The sequence below is a fragment of the Chinchilla lanigera genome, unplaced genomic scaffold (genome assembly GCF_000276665.1).
Source record: "Chinchilla lanigera isolate Chin_1 unplaced genomic scaffold, ChiLan1.0 scaffold00004, whole genome shotgun sequence".
Classification (NCBI taxonomy): Eukaryota; Metazoa; Chordata; class Mammalia; order Rodentia; family Chinchillidae; genus Chinchilla; species Chinchilla lanigera.
In genome coordinates this window covers 17,156,609-17,182,999 of record NW_004955405.1, presented here as the reverse complement: position 1 = coordinate 17,182,999, position 26,391 = coordinate 17,156,609, and the positions used below count along the sequence as shown (strand labels likewise).

The 26,391-nt window shown below is 34.2% G+C and overlaps 1 protein-coding gene across 7 annotated transcripts in view; it reads right to left on the bottom strand.

Annotated features, from left to right (window-relative positions):
• Positions 1–26,391, bottom strand: part of Nav3 (neuron navigator 3) — a 784,611-nt gene that overhangs the window by 30,254 nt on the left and 727,966 nt on the right. For 6 of the 7 annotated variants that reach the window (XM_005374355.2, XM_005374353.2, XM_013517801.1 and 3 more), the window contains 7 exons: positions 22,389–22,472; positions 13,463–13,574; positions 8,879–9,000; positions 7,975–7,995; positions 7,124–7,296; positions 5,269–5,422; positions 3,856–4,030 (listed from right to left, as the gene is read on the bottom strand). In XM_005374355.2, coding sequence (XP_005374412.1) covers positions 3,856–4,030; positions 5,269–5,422; positions 7,124–7,296; positions 7,975–7,995; positions 8,879–9,000; positions 13,463–13,574; positions 22,389–22,472 — 841 coding nt within the window. The remainder of the gene's footprint in view (positions 1–3,855; positions 4,031–5,268; positions 5,423–7,123; positions 7,297–7,974; positions 7,996–8,878; positions 9,001–13,462; positions 13,575–22,388; positions 22,473–26,391) is intronic. The other variant, XM_005374354.2, reaches the window with a different exon arrangement.

Here is a 26,391-nt window from a genome sequence, read left to right as displayed (position 1 = left end):
GAAGATTTCCTCTAGAAATTTTTAAATTGTCAAAAACAATCCCTGTACTAGAATTTAACTATTTTTGCAGATTAACATCCACTAAACCTTTATTCATTTATTTTTTTACCTATTCCACTCAAAACTCACACTCTAGAGGAATTACTTCTGGTTCTTCTTTAGCACAGTAGAGGAACTATGATCCCTGTACTCTAACCCAAGCCACTTGGGAGGCTGAATGGGGATGGTAAATTTGAGTTCATCTGGGCAATCTGGTCAAACTCTGTCTCAAAATAAAATTTAAATAGGGCTGCAGTTATAGCTCAGTGGTAGGGGGTTAACTTAGTAGATGTAACACTCGGGATTCAGTCCCTAGTAATATCAAAAACAAACAAATCAGACACACATACAAAATGATTACAGTCAAAGAAATGGCAATTCTTAGCACCCTGACTTGATTATTACACACTGCATACATCTAACGAATTACAGTAGTGTACCCTCTTCGTAAGCATTATTTTAATTCTTTTGATCCTAATATTAGAAGTTTAGAGTAGTTTACCATTGGTTCCTCGTACCTAAGCTTATTTTAGTTCATGATCAAATTATCTCTTCAATATTTTACCCAATTATTCATAAATACCCATAAATATTCAACAAAGACTTATTAAGAATAAAAAATATAATTTTTCATAAACATTTAGCAAATACTTATCAAGAAAAAGAGAAATCAAAAAGTATACTAGGCACTGAGAATAAATACCAAAGTGAGAAGAAAAATGAATTCTCTGTTTTAGAATGTACATTTTCAACGGGGGCTAGGGATTTAGCTCAGCGGCACAGCATCTGCCTGGCAAGCACAAGGTCATGAGTTCGGTTCCCGGTACCGGAAAAAAACCAAAAAATAAAAAAAAAATAAAAAATAAAAAAAGAAGGTACATTTTCAACGGAGTAATATCAGAGTGTCTTAAATTCTCTGCTGAAAATAACCAGGACAATGAAATAGTAATTGAAGGAAGAGAGTTCTACATAAGTGTTTAATCCTGGAAGGCTTCCTTAAAGACACTGAAAGACTGAGAAATAGTAGGCAGCTGAAAAGCCAGGGAAAGAGATTCAGACAGCAAGAGCCAGTACAATGGCCTTGATGTCTGGTTATATGTGCAACCATTTTGAAGATGACATTGTGTAGTATAACAACCATTGTTAATATCCTATCACCATGTTTTGAAATTCTGTAGCATTTTTATTGCTCTCTATGCTGTTTTATTTATGTATTTGTTTTTGTTAGGTTGGTTTTTTTAAAAAAATGAAAAAATTTATATGTATATATAAGGATAGGTGTCTTGCTGATATCTGTAGTTTATCGAGAGGAACAATCAATGCTTAAACTTCTTTTTCTTTACAAAATTTTTTTTTTTGCTTGACCAATTTTACATGCTTGAATTTGGTAATTAGAATGACTGATCTGAAAACAATATGAAGTATAAGAACCATTGTTGAACTCCTGCCATTTTGTATGGTGAAGTTCTGCATCATTTCCAATGTTTTTTAAAAGTGTTTTTTTTTTTTTTTTTTTTACTTGTTACTGTCTTTGTTTGATCAATCTTACTTTCTTACTTCTAACAGGGTGAGCAACTTCGTTGAAGGTAACAGTATGTAATAAAGCAACCACTGTAAATTTTTATTATTTTGTCTTGAGGTCATGTATCATTTTTGTGTTTTTGTGTTGTTTTGATTTGTCTTCATGGTTTTTTCTTTTAGTTTTTAATTTTTAAAATAAACAAAAGAACTCAAGGAAGGCAGGGAGTGGTATAAAATGATGAGAAAGTAGGCAGTATTCTATAGCAAGGTGTTTTTCCTGATTTCTGATCCTCATACCTGCTCAAGTATTCCTTTTGTTGTCAAACTAACTGTTGAAAACTAAACCAAAACATGAAATTTCTCTGGACAAATAGTGGTGTTATGGCTTTTATCTAGATGTTTGCTGAAGCCTCATGTGGCTATAAGTGGGGAGTTTCAAAAGAGGCCAGATTAGGGTGTATAAATGTGAACTAAGGGTGTGTGGCACTAAATTAGCACACTGATTAGAATCAGCATAGTTCTGGACGGCAATACCCAAAAGCTGGTAGCATGGGTGGGATAAAAGGAAAGGCAGGTTGCCTGCTTGTTGCTGCCCTCCTGCCTGCCCTGCCATGGACTGTTTCTCCTCTGCCATACTACCCTGTCTTGGAGCCAGCTGATGTAAACCTCTGTAAGTTGGGAGCTGAAATAAAACTTTTCTCCTTTAAGTTTAGGTCTCAGGTATTTTGTCTTACCAAAGAGAAAAGTAACTATTCAAATGGTGTAAATATTAACCATCAAATGAGTGAATGGCTGTCCTTGGCTTTTGTATATGTGACTATTTAAATCAGAATTAGATTAGTTCAAAAAGCTAGTAGTAGAATCGTCTAGATCTAGGTTGGAATATTATTGCTTACTAACTAGTTGCAAGATCTTGAAAAAAATTAGTATGACCAGTTTTTTAAATCTTGGTTTTCTCATCTATAAAATAGGGCTTAAACAGGACCTACTATCAAGAGCATAAGAGATAATGCTTTCAAAGCACTTTACCTTCCCTGTTTAGGAAGTTTTGCTGTTATTTCTTTCGGTTGTATGCTTATTCTAAATTCTCTTATTGATACTATGAGGAATACGTCATGAACTTGGGTCTTTCCTGCTTATGATATATCAACAGGATTATCCCCTGAAGAAACAACTCCCAGAACAGAAACAAACAAACAAACAAACAACCCAGAAAATTTAAAGAAAGGGTTCTCTGTACTTTAGGAAAAATAAGATATGGGCTAAAATGTTTATGAACATTGTTTTCCTGAATTACAGGAAGTTCCAGTTTGTCTTTCTGGAATAAGGTGAAAGTAAGTGTATATTTGGATTATTTGTATTTTATAGTATGAAGGGTATCATAATAGCAGTATTAAACATTATGACTTTATAAAAAGAATCGATTTATTAAAATATATATTTGGTGTCAGCAAAGTTGTGTCATTTCCCTCATCTGTTTCTTTCTCTTGCTTCTATTTTTCTTCCTATAATTCCATATAATTTAAGACAACCAAACAAATGCCTCAGTTCTGCAATGGAATCGAAGGCTACCCAGGAGCATGTATATTATTGGTATCCGAGCGTCACCTGGTGGTTGTGCTTTGCAATTACTACAGATCCTCTTGGAAACATCTAAACTAAATCTTACATCTATAAAAGGATTCAAGGCCATACGAGCACTGACATTTTATAATTGAATACTTCATGAGATATTAAGATAAAATTATGTCATAAGACTATATTCGCAATTGAATCAAAGCTAGACTCATGTTCCATCATTAGTACTGCTGAACACAAGAGAATCTTTTTGTCTGTTGAAAATTTAACAGAGCTGCAGCCTGGGAGATGCAGAAGCGTTATGTTCTCTGTCGTTAACATCATGCAGGTGACGTCTAGTCTAATTTAGAAACAAGATTTGTACACTGAAAACTCTATGAAATGGCGCGGAGTTATTATTATATTCATGAGGACAAACGAACACCATTGAGAACATTTATTATTTTTGTCATCCTATTCATAATCATGGAGGAAGCACTCCCTGAGCAGAAGTGTTTTTTTAAAAAAAATTCCTAGAAAACTCTACCTCTCCGGTTCAGTTTCACAGAATATCCCTCAAAATTAAAAATCAGGTTAACTGACAAGGAAAAACTGGGACTGTTCCTGAGGATTAATGTTAATACGCTAAGAGGTTGCACGGTTCTCTAAATGCTGGTTCTCCCCTATCCCTGCTGACCCTGAGCGTGCTGAACTGGACAGGCAAGCGCACTGAATCACCTGAGGAGACAGACTCCGTGATGTTCAGGTTGTTGAGGGAAAGCCCCAGGGACTGCCGGGAGGAGGAGGAGGATGTGCTGCTGGCGGACTCTGACGGAGGCCGAGTAGGCTTAGCAGTGTTTCCAGTTTCCGCCTTTAGCCGGTCATTTTCAGCCTTCAGGATTTCAATTTCATTCTGTTATGGGATGGAAAACATGGGGAAAAGGTTGGCCTGGTTTCAGAAAATGCCACCAAAGTCTGTGTCAGAGTTAATTAATTTTCTGTTAAATAAAGCACGTGGTAGGATGCTAAATAAACAAATCATAGAAACATACTTTCCTTCTACAGAAGGAAAGGTAAGCCCTTCTGTCTCTCATATTTGTGTGCTCCTGCATTCACAAATATAGACATAATTATTATTAGTGATAAGATTTTTTGCGGTGCTGGGAATAGAACCCAAGGCCTCACTTGTGCTGGGCAATGCTCTACACTGAGCTGTACTCCCAGCCTTATTTTTTACAACTATCATATATTTCAGAAGTTTTCAGGACTTGGTTTCATTTGAATTAAAATAATATAACTGTAGAGTTCCTAGCACTTTCATTTTAAAGTGATATTAAAATCTCATTGGCAAATAATGTCACCTGTAATTCTGTGAATTCATGGAGAGTAGGAAATAGAGCAACACAAAAATAATATCAGTAAAGTGCTTTAAAATTACCTCAGCATCCTAGCTAACACATGGAAAAGCTTTTGTTTTATCAAAACGGGACACTCAGCTTATAAAACAACAAAAATCTTTTCATGAATATATACAGTGGCAGCTGAAATCAGCAATGAACTTTTCTTATTTCAGTTGTCTGTGGAGCTGAGTGATTACGGGTTCACAATAATAAAATGAAAACTTAGTCTGAACACAGACTGGTTTTGAATGTAGCCTTTAGATGCTTCCAAAAACACAGAAGCTTTACTTTTACAGATGGCATTCTAAATCACTTTTACTTCCATGTTCAGAAAGCTTGTGCTGAATTTCTCTAGATTCCTCATTATTTTCAATTTGCAAGAGAAAATAGATAAAGATATTTGAAAGTCAGATTTAACAAGAACATATTTTTAAAAAGCCAACATAAAAGCAATTCATTGAAAAGTGAAGAGGAAGAATTATAGTTGCTTCTGTTAAACTAGCTTGCAGTCTGAACCTAAACACTAGCCCAAGCATCGGGAATGGTCCTTGATTTGAGTACAACTGGCCACTTCCACTTCCAATCTGGATTTGAGAAAATTCCTCATTTGGTGTTAAGAACTAAGTTGCAAAGATCAGAAGAACAAAGTGCATTTCCATGGTGGATCTGAAGTGGAATTAACTGTCTGCAACTCAGAAAATGCCACTTTTTTATCTCTCCAACTGTTCCCTGTAGGTGCTTCAGCACTGACCTGCATCCGGTTCATGGCTTCCCGTATCTGATCCAGGTGATGAGCAGAGCTGAGCGCCTCCAGCCGAATATCTGTTAATTTTAATTCCTTTTCTCGGAGCTCACTTTTCAGCTGCAGAATTATCTCTGCCTCAGCCTCTGTGCATTCACAGATCCTGAAGAAAAAAACACCCACAAAATTGGTGGTCTATTGGAAAGATGGTGGATTAGAAAAGCTTTTCCTAAAGGCTGAACTGAAATACTATCCAGCAGGTACAAAAATTATTTACTGCTGGCAAAACCTAGAGAAAAACAGAAAGTTTTAGCAACAGTAATACAGGTTCAAAACAGAAAGTAGCTGCCCTTTTCTTTTAATCTTCCCTTCCTATATTCTGAGGTTTAAAAACAATCTATTTTTATGAAATACAGTATAAAGTGATCTAAATTCCTAGGTTTCTGATATTTACAGAGCAGTGGAATCACAGTAGTACTACAGTTCATTTCATATTTCTTGAGGAACTTAAACATCCATTTGCAATCTGTGAAATAGTCTGTTTTTAAAAACCACCATATTACACATTCAAAATGTCAATTTCTTCTATTGTAAAACTCTTCAAACAATAACCTCATTGGCCTCAACACTATCTTTCAGTTAGTTACCATGAAAATTAAATACAAATATTATAGAAAATAATTAGAGAGATTAGTTTTACACATTTAAACGATGGATGAGTGTTATATAAGCTTCTTGTTAGCTCAGCTGATTTAGATCACAGCCAAAGAGGCTAAGACACAGACTCCAGCCCACACTCTGAAGCTGACTGGGGACTGCTGGAAGGTCCTGTCTATTACAGCTTCATTGCTTTGTTTCCTTGCATAGTGGACAGCTTTGTAAATCTCTACCAAAATAATTTGTCTCATATGAATTAGTAGCTTTTCCATTTAAAATTTAAGAACTAAGTTTTTGATCACAAATATAAATAACTTGTGTCTGTCTATGTAGGCAATGAGATTATGTACCCATAGTTGTTGTTTCTTTTGTTTTGGTTTTGTCTTTTTGAGACAGGGTTTCACTCTGCAATTCAGGCTGGCTTAAACTCACTTTGCAGCCCAGGCTGGCCTCGAACTCACAGCAGTTTTCCTGATTCAGCCGCCCAAGTGCTGGGATTACAGACGTGCGCCACCATATACAGCCACTCAATTTGTTCTATAACAGTCATTGTCATGGTTACACAGGAAAATCTGATTGAAGTACTATGTACAAGAAAGAGAACCATCTCATCAAAGTATGTTCCTGTATCCTTAATGCTGTGGTTTTTGTGATACCAAATACTGGGGTACAACAGAAATGTCAGGTTAGATTGTCTAATAGAATCAAAGAAAACTGAATTACAGGTTGTTCTGAAGAAACTAAATTTTAGTTGAAAAATACACAGAGGAGGAATTTGTGGTAAAAATGCATGCAAGTGATTTACAAAAAGCAAAAGCTATCAGTGCTAGGTTAGAACCTGGTTCTTTGCAGCTTTCATGCATCACACCGTTTTACCGGGATCTATGCTTGTAGATCACAGGGCCATTTTGCCGTTTCTTTGGAGGCCAAACAAGGGCTGACCTGCATGTACGCACAGTTAGACACATGGAGAAATGAATGTGAAAAGAACAGTCACGATTTAGAGTAGAGCAGAATGACAGCAAGAAACATTTGACTCTAGTAAGAGAAATAAAAATGAAACAAATACTGCCCATGACTCTCAGTCAGATTTGAAAGTGATTGGTATGATAAAAGTATAGTCTCTTGCATGGAGAACACAAATATGGGCTTGGCCTGAAGCTGTTTGTAAAAACTACGTCAGTATTTGGCAAAGAGGGTGACTTACGCCGAGGCAGAATGAGACGGCTTGAGAGAGGTTGAACCACAGTCACCAGCGTTATGGGGCAGCTTAGGGGAGGCAGGCAGGGATGAATCAGTGAGCTCTTCGATGTCGGAATGTGAGGAGGGAGGCTTGGTGGACTTTTTCTTTCCAAAGGCTTGTTTGAAAGAGCTTCTTAGCTGGAAGAAGGACAGAAATTACCTTTCTTGTCTATTTGCACTTTTGGGGGGCTTTTGCTTTGGGGCGTTAGTTTGCAGATGCCATCCTAGCTACTGCCTGGGGTCAGTATATATAAGCAATATTAACAGTTGCAGCACAGTATCTCTTTTAAAAAGACATTGCATTTTGTGTTTTCCTTTTATTCTCGTATTAATGCAGCGCAGCGCAAACATGGAAGGCTTTGAAACAGTGCAAGGTCAAGGGCATGGCTGTCAGAGCACTCATTTAAAACTAAGTACCTTGAAGGGATCTTCATTCCCAATGCTTCTCTCTTCAAGGCAATTTGTTTTAAATGGCTACTTTAGCGCTACAATCAAGTCATGTCCTGCTGACAGTACAAACTTCAAAAGCAAAATGAAATCAAATTCACCTAACACTTCATTAATTGTGATATTCTATTCAAATTTTCAATTCCCAGACTATTCAAGACCAGAATTGGTATCCCCTGCAGCTCTATTCAGAAAGTGGTTTTGCTTCTCTTTCAAATTTGAGATTAAAATGAAAAGACACAAAGAAAAGACATACAAGGTAATCTGTTTTTAAAAGGTATAAAAGCCTACTGCCAAAATGAATAGCATTCATGCCAAGGTAGGGTTTTTGTACAGATGCATGCCAAATTGTCCACGGTTTATATTCACCTCACTTCCTCTAGAGTTCACCTTGCAGAAACATGAAAGAGTGTGGAATTACAAATCAAGGGAATGAAGGCTGATCAGTATTTTAAAATATTACCTGCACAAACATCTTATTTTTAAACAAAAAAATTTTTTTTTCATTATTTACCAAAATCACTCTGGTAAAATGTCCTCTGGTAGTTATATTTTGAGTTTCATCAAGAGTTGTGTTTTATTTAGAAATCTTTCTTTGTCTCATGGTATTAAAAGAAATCCTTCATTGTTTTAAAACTATCTGCAGTGATAGTGTTTTCCCATCAGTTTTAAAGCAATTGCTTAATACTATTATATATTATGAAAAAAATAAATTATGACGAAAATATCTCAAACTTAAACATGTTTTTTTTTAAAGTTTCTGTAGTTTTTCCATGTTCTCTTGGCAAACAAAACAAAACAAACAAACAAACAACTAAAACAAAAACAAGCAGACACTAATGCAGTTGACTTCCTCTTCCTTTTCTTTGTTCTATAACGTTTTATTCATTCTGTTGGCTCTGCTGATCCCAAGGATGAGGTTGCTCTCAAGGTCTCCTCTCTCCCTTTATCAGCTCTAGCCTCTTTTTTCTTAATATCATCATCACCACCACCACAACTGCCATCCCCTCCGTGACTATGATCATGATCATCATGTGTCATCTTTGCCCTCACCACTCTGACAATAAACACCTGACAAATTAGTCCCAATTTCCAGAGTGCCCACTCTTCATCGCTCTGCCCTCTTAATCTGACTGACAAGTGTAGCATTGGGGGTGCCAGTCTCTTGAATGAGATTCTGAAATCTTCCATAGATTTCTACAGCCATGAAGAGAGACAACTAGGTCATTATGCAATGGTAAGCCATCAGAGTTAGATAGAGATGAGAGCTTACCCAGTTTTTCTTTTTCTTCTTCTTGGAGTCAGCATCGTTACCACTGCCAATACTGGAATGGCTGGTGGCACTGTTGATACTAGAAACACTTTCAGAGGAATGCTGTCTTCTGATGCGAAGATCTACAAACAGAGAGTACCACATGCAATCAGAGTCTCAGTCTGAAAGGACAAATCCTTGAGGCTTTCTGAAGTTCTCTAATAAAGTACAACGAGGTTTGTACAGATCATTTCAGTGCAGTTTTGGTTTTATAAATTTAATAATGTGTAACCATATTTGCTTTAATTAACTGAGTTATCTACATTAAGGTTCAATGGGAATCTCATGAGTCTGTAGCATGGGTGATTTAATGAGTTCTGAGTTTTATCCAAAAATGAAATGTTGTGCTAGTGATTTCTACTGAATACCTGGATCAAACAACAATTCCGAAATGATTTATTCCAAATGACTAGTTCCATGGAGTAAATGGAAATTCATAATAGGATGAGAAGTAATTCTGCCTTTTTAATATTTGTGCTTTGAATAAAGTTATCAAAGCCAAATATATTAACTTTCCATCCATTGAACTATACCATGTTGGATCCAAAACATAGGCATATTATCTCACGGATGAAGAAATTCAAGGGCAAAAAAATTAAGTGACTTGACCAAGGTCAGAGAGGCAATGAGAAGATCTTCCAACGACAGTCTAGGCAGGCTGAATTTGTGAATTAAATAGAGAACCTCTTTAAGACAATGCCTGGTGTCTGTGCATGATTTAGAATACCAACATGAACAACAATGCTTAGTATGTTGCAAACTCCTTAATTTTACTGTTAAACAATTGAAACAAATTTAACTACTAAATATAATTTTCATATGGTCATATAATGGAAAAATAGTGGAGTCACACTCACAGCTAGACTGATTCTAATATCTAGCATGCTAGTGCTACCATAGTTGTACAAGATATTTTGAAGAGAATGGTGTCTGATATTTAATCATTTTAAAAGTACAATTTATCCCATAGAATTAGCTTATAAGACTCATTCATAGCCATTAAAATTAAAATTGAAATTGAAATTTTATCTACTTTCATTAAACTGATATTAAGTGTTAGTGAGACACTTACAGAATTTATAAGGCCACATGTGCTTTCAGGACTTTCTGATTAATATATTTAATTAGCATCAGTGCATATTAACCAAGCAAAAATCCTCTGTGGAGCTCGTAGGATGTCAAAAAAAATACTATAAAATAAATTCTCAACTATTTTCCATAGAGATAATTATTTAAAATTAAGTCTGTCCAGTTGAGCAATTTTTGGAATAGTAAAAATGAGCCATGGCAATAGGCTCTAACTGGTTTCTTTATGTGTAAAAATTAGGATATATGTATAAGTGTATATACAGATATGTACATATATGTGCATATATGCATATACATATATATTCACACTCATACACATACATATCAATACATATCTTTACTTTCCCATTAAGGAAATCATGCAAATTCTATAGGAGGGAAAACATACTTATTTTTCAAATTCCCTAGCGTTTGATCACTTAGAATTATTTTAGAAAATAATGATATAAAATATAAAATAAAATATCCCTTGATCATTATTTAGAATATAATGATAAAAAATATAAAATAAAATATCCATTGATCATTTAGTAGGGAAGTCATACAAATAAATAACAGAATATGTGCAGATATTTTTTCATGTTTTAAATTTCTTTTATGCTTATGTTTATCTTTTATATTTTTATGGTTTAATATTTTCTGTTTTAACTTTAGAATAAATTTATTCTAATTATTCATTTATTAAATTTATCTGTCATTCTTCTTAACAAATATTTACTATGAATAGCAATTTAATACATGTTGCTGAACTGTCCTCAGTAACTGTTAAAGAAAAACCCTTCCATGTTTACACAGAAGTAATGACTTTAAAACAATGGTATATTGAGAAAAAATAAAAATGTCATATTCTTAACTTTCAGCCTCATAGTAATTATGTTTGCTATAATTTTATGTGCCTTTCATTGCCTTGAATTGTGAATCTTTTGGGTGCAGAGTTACTCACTTGTCTCTTTTTAGGATAACAGTGTCAAGCATACAGCAGATACCTAAATATGCTTTTAAATGAATAGATACTATTTTATTCTAGTCTGTATATATCAGACCTTGCTAATAAATGTGATACATAAGTTTAGAGAAAACAGAATGGTAAAGTAATAAATTTGTATATGATTTAGTCATCCTTGGACCTGTTTATAGAAGTGTTGCCGCATTCCAAATACTTATCTTAAAATCATACTTAAGAAACTTATATAAGAAAAATATTTTAAAGTCTCATTCACTGAATTCCAAGTATCATTTAAGAATATAAATTTAGAGGCTATCCAATCACCTAAATAACTCCATAGAAAGATATGTAATTAGTCCAACTAGTCCAAGATACCTAATTAGTCCAATAACACATGCTTAGTCCACGTAGTATTAATGATCAATGTGATGAAAATAACTTTCAGTTCACTGAATTTAATATTAATTAGCATCTCTTCAGAAATACCATCTAAATATACTGTACATATTGAACCCTTTATAAGTATCTATTTTTTAGTTTTAAAATAGACAAAGTTACTTTTTAACATTTCTTGACAATATTCAACATAATTTATTGTTTTTTTCACTTAGGCACTACCCCTCCCATGTTTCTGAGTAAAGGAATTCCTAGCTTTTAATTCTAGCAGATATAGTTTGCTACCTGTTGCCGAAAAGAAAAGGAAACTTCCAGAAAGTCTTGCTTCAGTGACTTGTGCTGTATTAAATAGGGGATTAAGCCTTTTTAAATCCCTTCTGGACCTATTTACGACATGAAGATTTAGAACATAAGCTGCTTTATTATGGCTCTAAGATAAGCTTTAAATACACAGTAATTTTCCATGTAGCACATAAATCAACGCCCCCACATGGAAATTTCCTAAGTTCTTAAGAAAAGTAGCCCACAGAAAACTACTTTGTCTTTTAACTTCAGTATACCTCATATCAAATGATTGTTTTCCTAACATGTACATTCAGCTATGCTTTGTAAAATTATGTTATTTTCTTCTGTAAAATGTAAGACCCTTTTATGTGCAAGTCTTCATCATAGGCACAAGGATGAAAAAATAAGCCCTTTTACTACAAATCAGGAAAGACAGACCTTAAAGTCACTGAACTATAGTGTACATTTTAAAAAGGAAGTATAGCTTTTAGGTATTCTCATCTAGTTTAGGGGGAAGGCATATTTAATTCCTGCCATTTCCCAAGACTACTGTATGTTGAATTAACAGGGTACAAATTTCCAAGGAGAATGAACAGGCTGCGTTAAGAACATAAATATATAAACACTTAAAATTAGTATACCTGAAATTTGGAATCTAGAGTGCAGCAAAAGAGTGAGAGAGGAAGTCAAGAACAACATCTTGCATATAATTAGCAATCAGTAAATATTTTTGGAATAAATAAAGCTGGCCATGAAAGGTTAAGTCATGTTAAAGAGTTTGAATCTGAACTGAAAGACAATGGGATACCTGTAGACATCTGTTTTTAGATGATTGCTCTGGCTTTGCTGTGAAGAATAGTTGAAAGTAGGTAAAATTAAGAGCAGGAAGCATATCAGATGCAGTTTCCATAACTAACATGATGAGAATTTTAAGAGTTTCATTAATTAACTGTCATATAAGTCACTCCTGATCTTGGAATGAACAGTTGTGGTTTACTAGGAAATGGAAGCAGCAATCTAGTGGTCTAAAGAGTGATTGGTTTCAATTCCCAAGATGAATGTAATTATTATGTAGCAAAAGCATACAATGACAAAAAAATGAAGAACACTGATGGAAGACACTGATATTCCAGAGGTTTTTTGTGTCTCTGACAGAACGCACAAGATTTAGGAAAATAATTTTAAACTGGGAAACAGTCAAGCATATTTAATGTTATTGAAAAGAGCCAAGACATGAATAAGAAGAATCTACGTAACGAAAAAAAAAATGACATGAGAATAATGAGCACTTCTTCAGTGGAGAAGCAAGTGGTAAGGATGGTGTGCAAATATTTTTACTATTGAAAATTGCAAAACATGCTAATGCAAAACAGGTTACATGTTAGTCTGTCTTCTTTCTTTTAAATTACCTGTAAGAAATTATCTTTGTATTGCCCACACCCAGGAGAAATTAATTCCCATGTTCACTTGTTGGTATATTTGCATATCAACTTTTCAATTTTATGTACAGCTCTGGATTACCATAACTATGACTGGCCTTGATTTGCTGGATGTCAGAAAACACGTATTAATAAATCAACTCTCCTACATCCATGGAGAGGAATGTGTGTAAGACTATATAAATGAATTCATTCAGGTTGACTTAAAAATTATTTGATAATCAAGGCTATTATTCTCAAAGTTAGACTTCTGATCATATGAGTTCCATCTTGCTAATTTTAAAAGGTAATGCCACTGAGTAGTGTAGCTTTCCTCTAACCAGTAAATAATAATTAGCAAAAAAAGATGCTTATTCTAGTGGATAGAAATGGCAATATTTCTAAGTATACCTTTGGGAGGATGGTCCGGACCATTCAGCGCCCCCTGAATAGCCGCCTGGGCAGCAGAATTCTGGGCCTTCAGCATTTCAATGGTTTCTCTTAGCTCTATAAGTTCTGACTCCTGTGGAATAAACAGTTTGAAAGATTTAATAGCTGGAGAGAAAAATAAAATGGCCTTGTTCAAAATTCATTACAAAATGGGTTTGATTTTACTTTGTACCAACCTCCTGGGAGATTTGGATGCTTGGCTGACCTTGTTATATTTTACCTGGCAGCTTCTTTCTTAACTAAACAAAAATTTTAAAAGTTGTTTCTCTCAGTTGTAGCCCTATAACAGTGTTTCAGTCTTTAGTCCTTTTAAAGGGTGACATCGAAGCTGACCAACAGAAAGGAAAACAAGATACCACATCGTTCATTTTATTTTATTTTATTTTATTTATTTTGTTTTTTGTTGTTGTTTTTTCTCCGGTACTGGGAACCGAACTCACCACCTTGCGCTTGCCAGGCAGGCGCTTTTGCCGCTGAGCTAAATCCCCAGCCCCCACATTGTTCATTTTAGTTACCAAACTTGTAATATCATCTATGATTACATTTGTTATTTAGATATTGGTATCACACTGTTGCATTTTATTGTATTTACTGTCAACTGGAAACTGTGAGTTCTTGTCAAATGATTGATTTTTAGATTTTGTATAAAGTATTTTGCACTTGGTAATTGATTCCTTGTATACAAGTATATAACCTGAAGCTCATCCCTAATTCACTTCTATTAAATGTCATTTTATTAGGGGCTGGGGATTTAGCTCAGCGGCACAGCGCCTGACTGGCAGGCGCAAGGTGGTGAGTTCAATTCCCGGTACCGGAAAACAACAACAAAAAAATGTCATTTTATTAAATTCTCTTGGCATATCAGGACTGTTTTAGATCCTGAAAATGCATCCACTATAATTCCTAGTATGGAGACCCAGGTTCAATAAACCAAAGCAATGGGGAAATCACTTAGAAAGTAATATATGTGATACACAATTCTTGAACAACAAATTACCGAAAATAGCTTATAAATCAATTTTTTATAAAACATGTTTTCTTATTGACCTTAGGATAATTTAAAGTTATATCCTAATACAAACCACTATTTCAATTTATCTTTAACAGTTATTTAAGTGAATTGTTTGATTAGAAATTATTTATTATGAGGAAGGTAAGATAGCTGGGGCAAAAAAAAGGAAAAGAACTGTGTGTTGGCAGCAGGGAAAACATTTCCATCAAGGGGCTGGGGATTTAGCTCAGCAGCAAAGCACCTGCCTGGCAAGCGCAAGGTCGTGAGTTCCCGGTACTGGAGAAAAACCAAAACCAAAACAAAAAAAAAGACATTTCCATCAGAGGCTCAAAAACAAGGGGTATCTTTCTTGATGGTAATGCAATCTTAAATATTAGATCATTCTCAGTCTCTTAGAGGGAGAATTTCTTAGTAGTGTGCTTGTCACTCATAATGTTCTGTAGCATCTCTAGCATAAAGTCAGCCAAGCTTGGACTCCTCAACCTCTGGTGAATAGTTTATCTGTATTTAACATATCCCAGAATATAGGAAAAAAGATAAAGATTTTCTTTGGATGAAATTTCTTAACACATGGGAACGTTCAGTGATTTCTAATCTTGGATACTTAATAAAAGATACACAATGCTAACTGAAATCATACACAAGGTTGGGATATTTTTATTGGATAATTGTATCCTTGACAGAGAACAGCTAGATTAAAAATAAAAAACAACAAATTCTTTTTATAGACTTGTAATACCTTGTAAACCAGAGAACTTTATATTGAGAAATCAATAGTAACCTCTTGAATTCATACGTAGGTCCTCAAATACTTGACTATAATCCATTCGCACTTACTTGACATAATGCAAAAACCTGATATTTATGGAAAACTTTCCAACCCAATTCATTATATTTCTGTCTTTCTGACTTCTATATTTTGGCCCTTGCCTAATGAACAATAGGTAAGTTGATCAAATGTGAATATATTACACACTTAAAATTAATTCCCCAAGAGGTAAATATTTACTGGGAATTCATGCTGTTGTTACTGAAATTCATTCAGGAAGAACACCTATGGTGCATAATTAATGAATCAGACAATTTGAATATTAATTTTATAATATAAATACTAGGTTGCATGGTGAGTTTTAATTAAAATAGGATTTTCAACCATGAATTTAAGATCAATGATGCTCATAATGTAGATGAAGAGCTGCTAACATAATTGGTTGTAGCTTTAAAGGAACAAAACAGGAGGGGGCTGGGGATTTAGCTCAGCGGCAAAAGCGCCTGCTTCGCAAGCGCAAGGTCGTGAGTTCGGTTCCCGGTACGGAAGAAAAACCAAAAAAAAAAAAAAAAAAAAGAAGGAACAAAACGGGAATGAGATCTTATGCAAATGCCTAAAATTTGAACTTAATTTTGAACCAGTTGATTTATTTCAGTGTAATCTTTACACTGTAATCTTTTCTAGAGAAACTTCTTCTTGAAACTGTTTTTTAAATGATTAAAAGTGAAATGTTCAGGGAATTTTTTAGAATATTATGTTTAATATATAATAGAAGCATAATCACTAACTAAAATTAAAGATCTCTTTGAAAACAAGAGAGATTAGCAGGTTAGTTTTTACTTAGTGTGGATCAGCAAGCCCATGAAATTCTATGGGCTCTCTAACTTGGAAAAAAATTGCCTCTGTAAAAAACTTAGTGAACTTTATAACTATAAGCAAGTACCTATAATCCTAATTAAAAACAAAACTAAATTTTACATTGATTAACATAATCCATTGAAATCTGCATTAGTTTACCCCGTATCTGCAAAAAATCCCTCCCTTATTATTTCGGTTAATGAGATTCACTTTCATCTTGTTATTCAAACTACAACTGTCTGTTTCCTTTGAGCTTTTGCATACTCTTTGCTTTACATGTCCTTCCTATCCTTCACAGATGACTCCAAATAGTTCCGTACTTGTGAAACCTCTGTTTTCCTGTCAGGAAAATAATCAAGGTCCCCTCTATGTGTGCTCAGACCCACCATATATTTGTTTTATTTAATTGTTTGAGAATATTATTTTTCATATGATTTATGACCTCACCAAATGATGGAATAATTTTTGTTGAAATGTTCTGGTCTATGTTCTGCAGCTCTATTTCTCCATTAAAGAATAATATGAAACTTCAACTTCACTGCATAATATTTTGTTATTTATAAGAGTGGTCACAAGGGAGGATAGTGCCATAGGAAAACACTGAAACCTTTGTTACTTATTGAAAACAAGAAGTCTCAGTGTGGTTATGTAAGCAGGAAGTTTGGATGGCAGTAATGTCAGGTTTGCTTTGCTTTCTTTCCCAATATTACTAGAGATGAGCATAAAGCTTTTTAAATAAAAATAAGAATGTGATGTAGATACTCGTTTCTCAGTAGTCTTCTGATCTTCATTTTTTTTCTGTTTCATAACTATCACTAACTGTTCACATTTAGTTTTTAAACTGTGTTTCTTCAAAGCTTTCTATCCTTCATGGAAATTATACTGTTACTTCCAAACACAGTTATGCATTTTTCTGGTCTCTGGTGGGGAGTTTGTACATGGACTATTATTGGATATGAGTTCTAGAGATAACTTACTAAAAAATCCTCAGATTATCTGAAATCTTTTCATATGATCTCTTTTGAAAGCAACCAAGAAAAGCATTTAAGTTTTGAGAATCACTATTAAACCTTCAGAGAAAATTTTAGGAAATATATGTCATCAAAATACGAATTTATGCTTTTTCCTTCTCCAGTTTAGTAGGTTCTAATTTCCTACAATCATCATTACATACCAAAGGAAAACTGGGGCTAGGGTAATTCTGCAAAAAATTTTGGAAATAACATGATCAGACATTATTTTCATGATACTTCTTGCCTGCCTCCCATGAGCCATTCATGGTAATGATGACCATGAATGGCCAACACCAGTTGACCATTTAAGATTCCACCTTTACATTAAATTTTTTTGTATAAAGGATCCAGTCTAAATGGAATAAATATCTCCTTGAATAGTTTTTTCCTGTCTCTGAAACTAAATAACTTATGAAGAGCTGGGAGTATAGCTCAGCGGCGCAATGCCTGCCTGGCAATTGCAGGGTTCTGAGTTCAATTCTCGGTACCAAAAAAAAAAAAAAAGAGAATAAATACATAAGTTATGAATATAATCCTGAAATACTTTAAAATGAAATAACCAAATATCATCTCAGAATACAAACCTTAGTTGGTGTTGTTACCAACCTAAGTTTGTAATTATAGCTTACCTATTTTTAAATTTCTCACTGATAAAGGCCTATTTGACAATACCAGAAACTTGGCCAAAATTTTTTTTATTGAACTGGCTTGACATTTTAGGTTAGGCTCTTAAAATTTTCCACAAAATATATTTCACTTCCTCTCACTGATACTGTTAATCTGACTTTATGGAGTTAAGTTTCCTAGATCACATTCCTCTCTTGCTAATTTTTCTACTAAAATCAACTGGCTGGCTGTACTATATTTAGGTTCAGATAAGTAAAGTTCATCAAATCCCAATGGAAAAAAATGTAATTTAAAACTAGGTATTCATACTTTCTTGTTCCTTAAAAAATTAATGTATATATTGTCTGATTTTAGGTGTCTGTTTAAAAAAAACACTTCCAGATGACACATATTTTAAAATAAGAAGCGTTAAAAGCCAAATATATTCTAATTTTCCCTGCATGACAACTATAGAAATCTAATTTGAATGTCTTCTGAATTTTAAATTCCTAAATGAGTATAATCTTGGTAAATTTGAAAGTGAGAATTTAGCAGTAGTTCTGTAAAAACTTCACCCATAGAATGTATTTGCAGAATTCTTGCCATTGAAATGATCTGTATGACAGTCTTTCTCAACTGGCATTTTGTGAGGAAATTAAACCCTACACATAGGGCTCTGAGTTGACATCTCCCTTAATTTTCCTCCTTGCTGCTTGTGCTCAGGCTGTGCCTTTCTCTACAAAATAAATTCCTGTATTTCCTCTGAATTAATTCTCTTCATCCTCCCCAAGCCACAAAGCTCCTTTCTGCTTTCTCTACTCTGTAACTAGCATGAAGACACACTGTTCCCGTTGAGAAGCTCATGACATTGTATCGTCATATTTCTTTTTTTTTGGTTGGTTTTTCTCCAGTACCGGGAACCGAACTCACGATCTTGCACTTGCCAGGCAGGCGCTTTGCCGCTGAGCTAAATCCCCAGCCCCTTGTATCGTCATATTTCTAATGGTAAAATAATTTTGTCAGGTGAGTCATTCATGCATATCTTTTCTTTAAAATTTTGTAAGTCTATAACAGCAGAATTCTGGCATATAAATTTGGGAATGGAATCAGTGCTATTTGGCAACTGGAAATAAGGAAAATTGTTAGAACACTACTCAAGGAAGAGATTTTGTTGTCTACATCAAATTAAAATTTGGGCATAATTACCCAAAATTTGGGTAATTTGGGCATAGACCCTTAATGCCACATGATGACCGAAAGTCAGTCTTTGAAGCCAGCAGACTGAGACTGGACTGGTAGTTTAGTTATCTATTTCACATGCATGTAAGCAAGCACTCTTAGCCACCTTGGTCTTTGTTGGTTCATGTGTTGGGTTTTCACCCAATTTCCCAACAAAATCATTCTCAGTTTTGCTTTTTTTCAGTGGTGTTTATCATCATGTGAAATACAATATCTTCAATCTATTTTTATTAGCACCTGTTCTCTAATTGAATTTAAATCCCATGTAGAATATATATATCTATATAACAATTCATGTGGAATACCATATACATAAATGAATATTTTTATATATGAATATTTTCATATATAAGAACCACAAAATTCATGAGGAATACTATATGTATATATAATATATAATGCCATATATATGTTATGGGGAATATATTATCATATTTCTCACAGTTTATGTTCTAGCAGATATCTACATAGATACAGGTAGAGGTTGGAAAATAAATCCACATTTCATGCACTTATTTTTCAGTCTATAATGTTTTTTTCTTATATAGCAGAAGATCAAATATATTTGATAAATGACCAAATGAGCAAATAAACTATAGAACTCCAGGCACAGAGTTTAAAAACCTCTGCTCTATATTCCTCAGGCTTTTTCAAAGGATTGCTGGATCACCCAAGAATAATATACCCTTTTATCTCAGCTTCTGGAAGAAATGCCTTTGCTGAAATATGATTAAATGTTGTGCCCTCAGCTTTTAGAGAAATTTCTACCTGAGCAGTGAATTTTTCTTTTCTTATTCCCTGACCCTAGTTTAAGAACGTCTGCAATACATTTGTCCTTGAATTTCAGGCCCAAAAGTTTGTCTCTTCCATCTAAATTATACTCTTTAGGTTAGAAAATGAGAACAAAAGACAATAAGAAATCTCTGTTTGTGCCTTAGTATTCCTAATGTTCGGCTCAGCTCACTGCTTTGTGATAGTAATTATCTAGGCTCAGGTATTTTATTATATACATTGTATACTCTTTTTTATTAGATTCTGCCACTGAATCATACCATAATAAATTGCAATTAATTTTTTCATCTACTGTTTTTCTGTTAAATTCTGTCTCTGAATTATGCCATAATATATTGCAAATAAGTTTTTGATCTACTGTTTTTTGTAAGATTGTCACTGAATTATGCTATAAAATATTGGAATTAATTTTATCAGCTTCTCAAAACCACTTTGGAAAAAGTAAACTTATCAATCTTAGATTAATAAATTAGGTACCAATATTAGTGTGTACATATAGTTTGCAAGTAGAATGATTTTATTTTTGGTTAAAAAATAACAAAGGCAATTTGAGACATCAAACCATCTTTTAGGAAAATTTCACAGTTTTGGCAATGCTACTTTAAAGTTACATGAACATAAAATAACGGCATGCAGTTATAAAATTCTTTGTATTATAGAGGTATTACAAATATTAAGGTATAACTTAGATAAATTAACATACTGGTACTTACAAATGTAAGTAACTTGAAGAGCCTATGGGGGGACAATTTTTTCTATTAATTTTGATCTCTTAAAGATATTACAATTTCATTATTAATCTTTATTTCCAACAATACGCCTTCCACATGCTCAGTGATGATTTGCTTCATCTTATTTCAGGAAAAATGAGAGAAATATAAAGGAAACATTTCTGGATCACACACTGCATGTAACATAATCATGATACCTCACTTGCCATGGTGGGTCTACAGTGTTATTATCATCATATTTTTATAATGATGAATTTGAGTTTAAAAAATGTGAGATACACTTGCTTAAGATTAGATAGCTCTTGAAAAACGCAGTCAGCTTCACATTCAAGTCTATTGTGTTCCAGTAAGTATATTTTTTTTTCCATCTGGCTGCCCTAAAAGGACATGCAATTCTGCTTTTCAGATAATTATCTAAAAGTGTGACATGCTAACCTATACTCCTTCCTGTCCTCAACAAAAGAAAAAACTTATGAGCTCAAAAGGAGTTTTCTAGCCAGACTTCTGAAAAAGGATGAACAGTATTTTTTCATGGGCAGGAGACGTGTATGAAGTAGAAAAAGTCTAAGGCACAATTTGCCAATTATATCTAGCAATTATAAAGATATCACATTTTATCTTTTAATTAGACTGCTAAGGTTTAAGCTTTTATAAACTTACAAAATTTGTACATATGCTGGTTTTATAATGCAAGTGACATTCCTTAGATAAGTTAATGACATAAAAGCCATCACTTGGATATATATATAATCTGTCACTTCCCAAACTTTTTAGACGGTGGCTCTGTTCGGGAACTAGGCTAGTACTATGGACAGCTCCCCATATTATATATGTGTGTAATTTTTATTAAAAAGTTACTATAAGTTTCACAGGCTGCACCTGCCTGAAAATCCAATGAGGACAGTGGGCTGATGGCAAAGAAGACAGTTAATTGGTCATGATAGGGAAAGTGACCAGACTCTTTCTGGGAAGCATGGACCTTCTTATTATAGTTTCCTTTGTGAATGCAATCCTGTCTTTTTTTTTTTTTTTTTTTTTTTTTTTTTTGTGAAGAGGCAGTTCAGGCTGCTACGTTCTCCAGGCTGGTATTTGTCTTTTTGAGACAGGGTCTCCCCACGCAGTTTAGGCTGGTCTTGAGCTCACTTTGTCTCCCAGGTTTGTCTTGAACTCACAATGATCCTCCTGCCTCAGCCTCCTGAGTGGTGGGATTACAGGTGTGCGTCACCACACCTGGCTCTTGCCATCCTGTCTTTTCTTTCGGTACTCTTTATCCACACCATAGGATTCTTAATATTTATATTCAAGTTTTTATATAACAATATTACTTCAAGGGCAGCATTCATAGATGTCAGTTATTTCTTATGACTTCCAAACTGCACAGGACTGGGTCTGTGTCATGGATTTTCTGATGAGAAGTCCGTTACTTGATAGCATAATAACATTTGTTCCAGACATGCTTATTGGATCTTTTAGCCTGTTTCTTACTGGGTGTATAAGTCAGTGAACAAAATGCACTTGTGAACATTTTCATTAGTATAATTCTTGCTGACTGACTAACAATTTGTTATAAAGAATACTGTCTCTTATACAACTGTTTCTGGTTCTTAATGTGATATTCTTTCAATAGTTTCGGTCAAAAGTAAAATAATGACTACAAAGAAAGAACCTTTCATTCACATATGGATTAATCTGATCATGTCTTTAATTTAAAATGTGAAAACAAAAGGCATTACCTTTTTGTTCTAATTTGGTACAGGATGGATGCTTTGCAGTATTACAATTAAGGGGATATATCTTGGGTATTATTTAAATGTCCTATAAAACGTACTCTCTCCTTTTGGCCCTCTGTGGCAGTACTTAAACGTACCTTTTGTTCTGCTGTCATTGTTAGACTTTGCAATCGGCCAGTCATATTTCCTAAACTCTTTTCAAAAGCTGCTACGAGATGAGCCTGTGAAGCAAATGGAAGAAACGCAATTTAAATGTTAGCATCTTCGGTGGATAGATGAAAACCCCTCATTTTACAAAATGCTTAATTCCAGGTATCCTAACTCTGTAAATACTCTGACTGCCCTGGTTAGCTCTCAATGGTGAGTCCCCTTTAACACAAGTCTCCCTTTTTTCTTCTAAACTTTGGCTTCTTAAAGTCAGTGTTTCAGTCGCTTGACATTTAATATTAGTTCAGCTTCCAAAAGGGGATGATATTTTGCAAATAATAACACCTTTTGCCTGTACATCATGCAGGGATTTGACACCCAAAATACAGAATAAAGTTCTGGGCTGCCAAGTTTTGAGAAGAAAGCCCAAAAGGAGGTCAGTGAAATAGTCAATGGACAAATGTTCCTCATTTTTAGACTTGCACGATGACCTTTGAAGATATTGTTAGCTCCTCTATTGTAATGGCGCGCTCCTTCAAGTGTCAGACATCTGCTGACAGCTTTAGCATTATCTTTCTGCCTTCTCTACCTACAAAGAATTGAATGGAAAAAGAGTTGTCCTTACTTTCCAAACTTGTTAATAAAAAGCTTTGCTTCCTACTTTTTTATTTCCTTGAACTAAGGAAGCCTACATAGGCCGGCCAGAGATAATATCGTCATATTTTAGTTAAAATTAAGCTTTCTAGATTTGTGATTTTATTTCACATTTCAAATAACTATAACGTAATACAGAACCATACATCTTATGATTAAAAAGCATTTGATGGTCTTGTTATAGCTCTAAATCAGGCATTAACCACATTTCTACTGACAGCCACGTGCAACAGCTTGAACTAAGAGTAGCAAATGTGAAGAGCTGCTTCCATGTCCAGCCATGATTTGAGGAACAATATCAGCTGTGTTACCTCAAATGGACAGAGCTCTGCTATGCCCTTGAAAGGATCTAAGGATTGACTATTTTAGAGCCAAAATGTATAACAAACTATATATGGACAAAATTTGGTAATCCTTGGCAAAAAAATTGATATTGCTGAGGGAGGGCTATACAAAGACTCCAGTAAGATGTATCCCTGCAGCTGTAGCAGAGCTGAGAGGGTGAGGTATCTATCATTTAAAGAATCTGGAGTCCTCAGAATTAGGACTCTGGAAGTTTAATGCATTATTGATAACAATTAGAATGTAGAAGGCATTTTCATTAGCATCATGACACAAAGGTGTCTCTGTTCTGAGCTCTAAATTCATCTTTCCAAGTATTTCTTTATATGATACTAAAATAAAAAGACAATTTGTAGAGAATACTCTTACTGAAGTGAACTCCAAGTCTTCAGCACCATGTTATAATTTTCTTGTTCTGTTATCCTTACCACCCCATTCCACTCTCCCAACTTCTTCCCTTCTCCTTTCCGTCTCTCTTTCTCTGTCTTTCATCTTCTCTCTCTGTATCTCTCATGCTTCCTGTCTTCCTCCCTCACCCATACACTACATATAACCTTGAGAATTAAACATTAGGATTTATTAACAGATTTAATTAAATAGGCAATACTGTAAAAAAAAAACCGATATCTTATAGTTGAAAATATTTCAATGGCATGGAATGACATTACATCAGTCTTGGTATACTTAGAAATTAGCAAAAGGCTGCATCTTATTTTTGGTTATATTTTAACAATTTTATGATTGTGAAAAACATACTAAAAGTTAGCAAACTAAAATATGCACTTTATTGATTTATCATATAATAAATATTCAAGTACTCATCACCCAAATCAATAAGTAGAGAATTTCTAGACGCTACAAGCCTCCCTCCCCTCTGCCATCATTATCCCTGTCCTTTGACAAAGGCAAGCATGTTTTTAGTATTTATATTAATGATGCTTTTGTTTTCCTTGATAGTTTTATAGTTAAATTTGAATTCCTAATCACTAAATCGTACTATGGCCTTCCAAACTACCCAAGTGTAACTATATAGCACGATTCTTTGGTGATTATTTTCTTTTCCTTAACATTGCCCTCACATTCACCCATGGTATGTAGCAGGAGTTAGTTTTGCCATAAGCCATCCATACATATGAATTTGTAATATTTGTCTATGATGTGCATTTGTAGGGCTTCGCCTTTAGGCTTTTGGAAATAATCCAGGTATGATCATAAAAAGGATACTAAGAGCTGAAATTGTTTATCTTATTTTAAAATAAAGAAATATGCTAAAGAAATTCTAGAAAATTCTAGAGCCTATTATTTATAAATTAAATAGAAGATTCTATTTGATGCTGCAGGGTTTTAATTCTGTAATATTTAAATAAATGACTGTGAATCTTCAAATATGTACACTTTAAAAATATCACACTTTATGCAGTTTATCAATTTTTATTCCATTTTAATAGGAAGTAGGAATATGTCAAATGTCAGGACTATAAACAACATGTGTATAAATTATATAGTTTACATTTTGTAGTTTTATGTAACCTGAAAATAACAAAATATTTACCATTACATTATCAGTTTCTAATCTTTGTAAAAAAATTTCTCTTAACTACTGACTCAAAATTGCTTTCTAAAGAACATTTTGAGTCATGCTGTTTTCAACAAAAAGTATATTAAAGTATCCCTGTCTATCTATCTATCTATCTATCTATCTATCTATCTATCTATCTATCTGACCTGTCTCCTAATAGAGCTGTTCATATATTGAGTAAAACTGAATAAATGAAAGCGAGCTACCTAAGATGATTGTTATATGACATACAAGAGTTTACATTTGATAATTAGTAGTTACATGAAGTCCGAACAATTCTGAAACATGAAGTTTCTTATGTCTTTTACATTGCATCAAATTGTCCCTTCAGTGTTTGTCATTGTTCATGTGTACAAGAGTTTCATGTCAGAAGAAATGCAGAAAAGCAAAAGTAATTGCCAGGTTGCATAAAAATACTAAATAGAACCAAGAAGTAGGACACAATCTTAAAAATATAATACTCCAGAGATTTTTGCTGAAAAGACTTAGTTGCTGAAAGGCAAAACAGTACCTTTTGTTACATATTCATTCAATAACATGTTTGAAAGATGTTAGTAGTAAGTAGCCTTACTTCCCGTATCCATTTACAAAAGCGGAAAGTGAAGAAATGCCCTCCACCTGACTTGGCGTGAAGGTGTGGGTGAGAGGCCTGAGGGACCCTGGCTTCTTGCACTGGTGTCACTATGGGTGTCTGCCATGTAGGGCTTCTGTTTTCTTGCTCTTTGTTGGAGTGGGGTACTGATCCAGGGCAAGTTAGGCAACAAAAGTTGGAGCAATACCATGTCTTTTCTTCTAAGGGCATCCTAGTAGAATCACTCCCTATGACTTTATTCACTTCTTTCCAGAGCAAGTCCACAGGAAGGAGGAAAGGCTTAGGGCATGGTCTACTGGCTGTCTCTTTAGTCCGCCAGTCAAATGAGAAGTGAGCTGATTGAATGTCTTTCTCATCTACCATTGCCCCCTTTTTTGTTGTCTTTTTTTGTTTTTTGCCTTTTTGAGACAGGGTCTTGCTACACAGTTCAGGCTAGACTTGAGCTCACTTTGTAGCCCAGGCTGGTCTCGAACTTGCAACAATCCTCCTGCCTCAGCCTCCCAAGTGCTGGGATTACAGGCATGTGCCACCACGCCCCTCCATTGCCCCTTTTAACAAAGAAAGAAAGAAGCATTTTGTTCAAATTTAAAAATTAAAACACAGGTTAAAGTTCAAATGTACCAAATACAAGGGTCATACCAATGAAAAGTATTTCCAAATTAAGAAACATAATTAAGTCCTAATACTTACTCTTATTTTGAGAAAACTATGAACAGAGATTGAAAACTATTATTAAACTAAAAATAGTTAATACTTTTTCCAAATAAAGTCATTGAAATGTGTCCTTATGTATCATACCTATTACATTTCTCAACAAACCTTACTG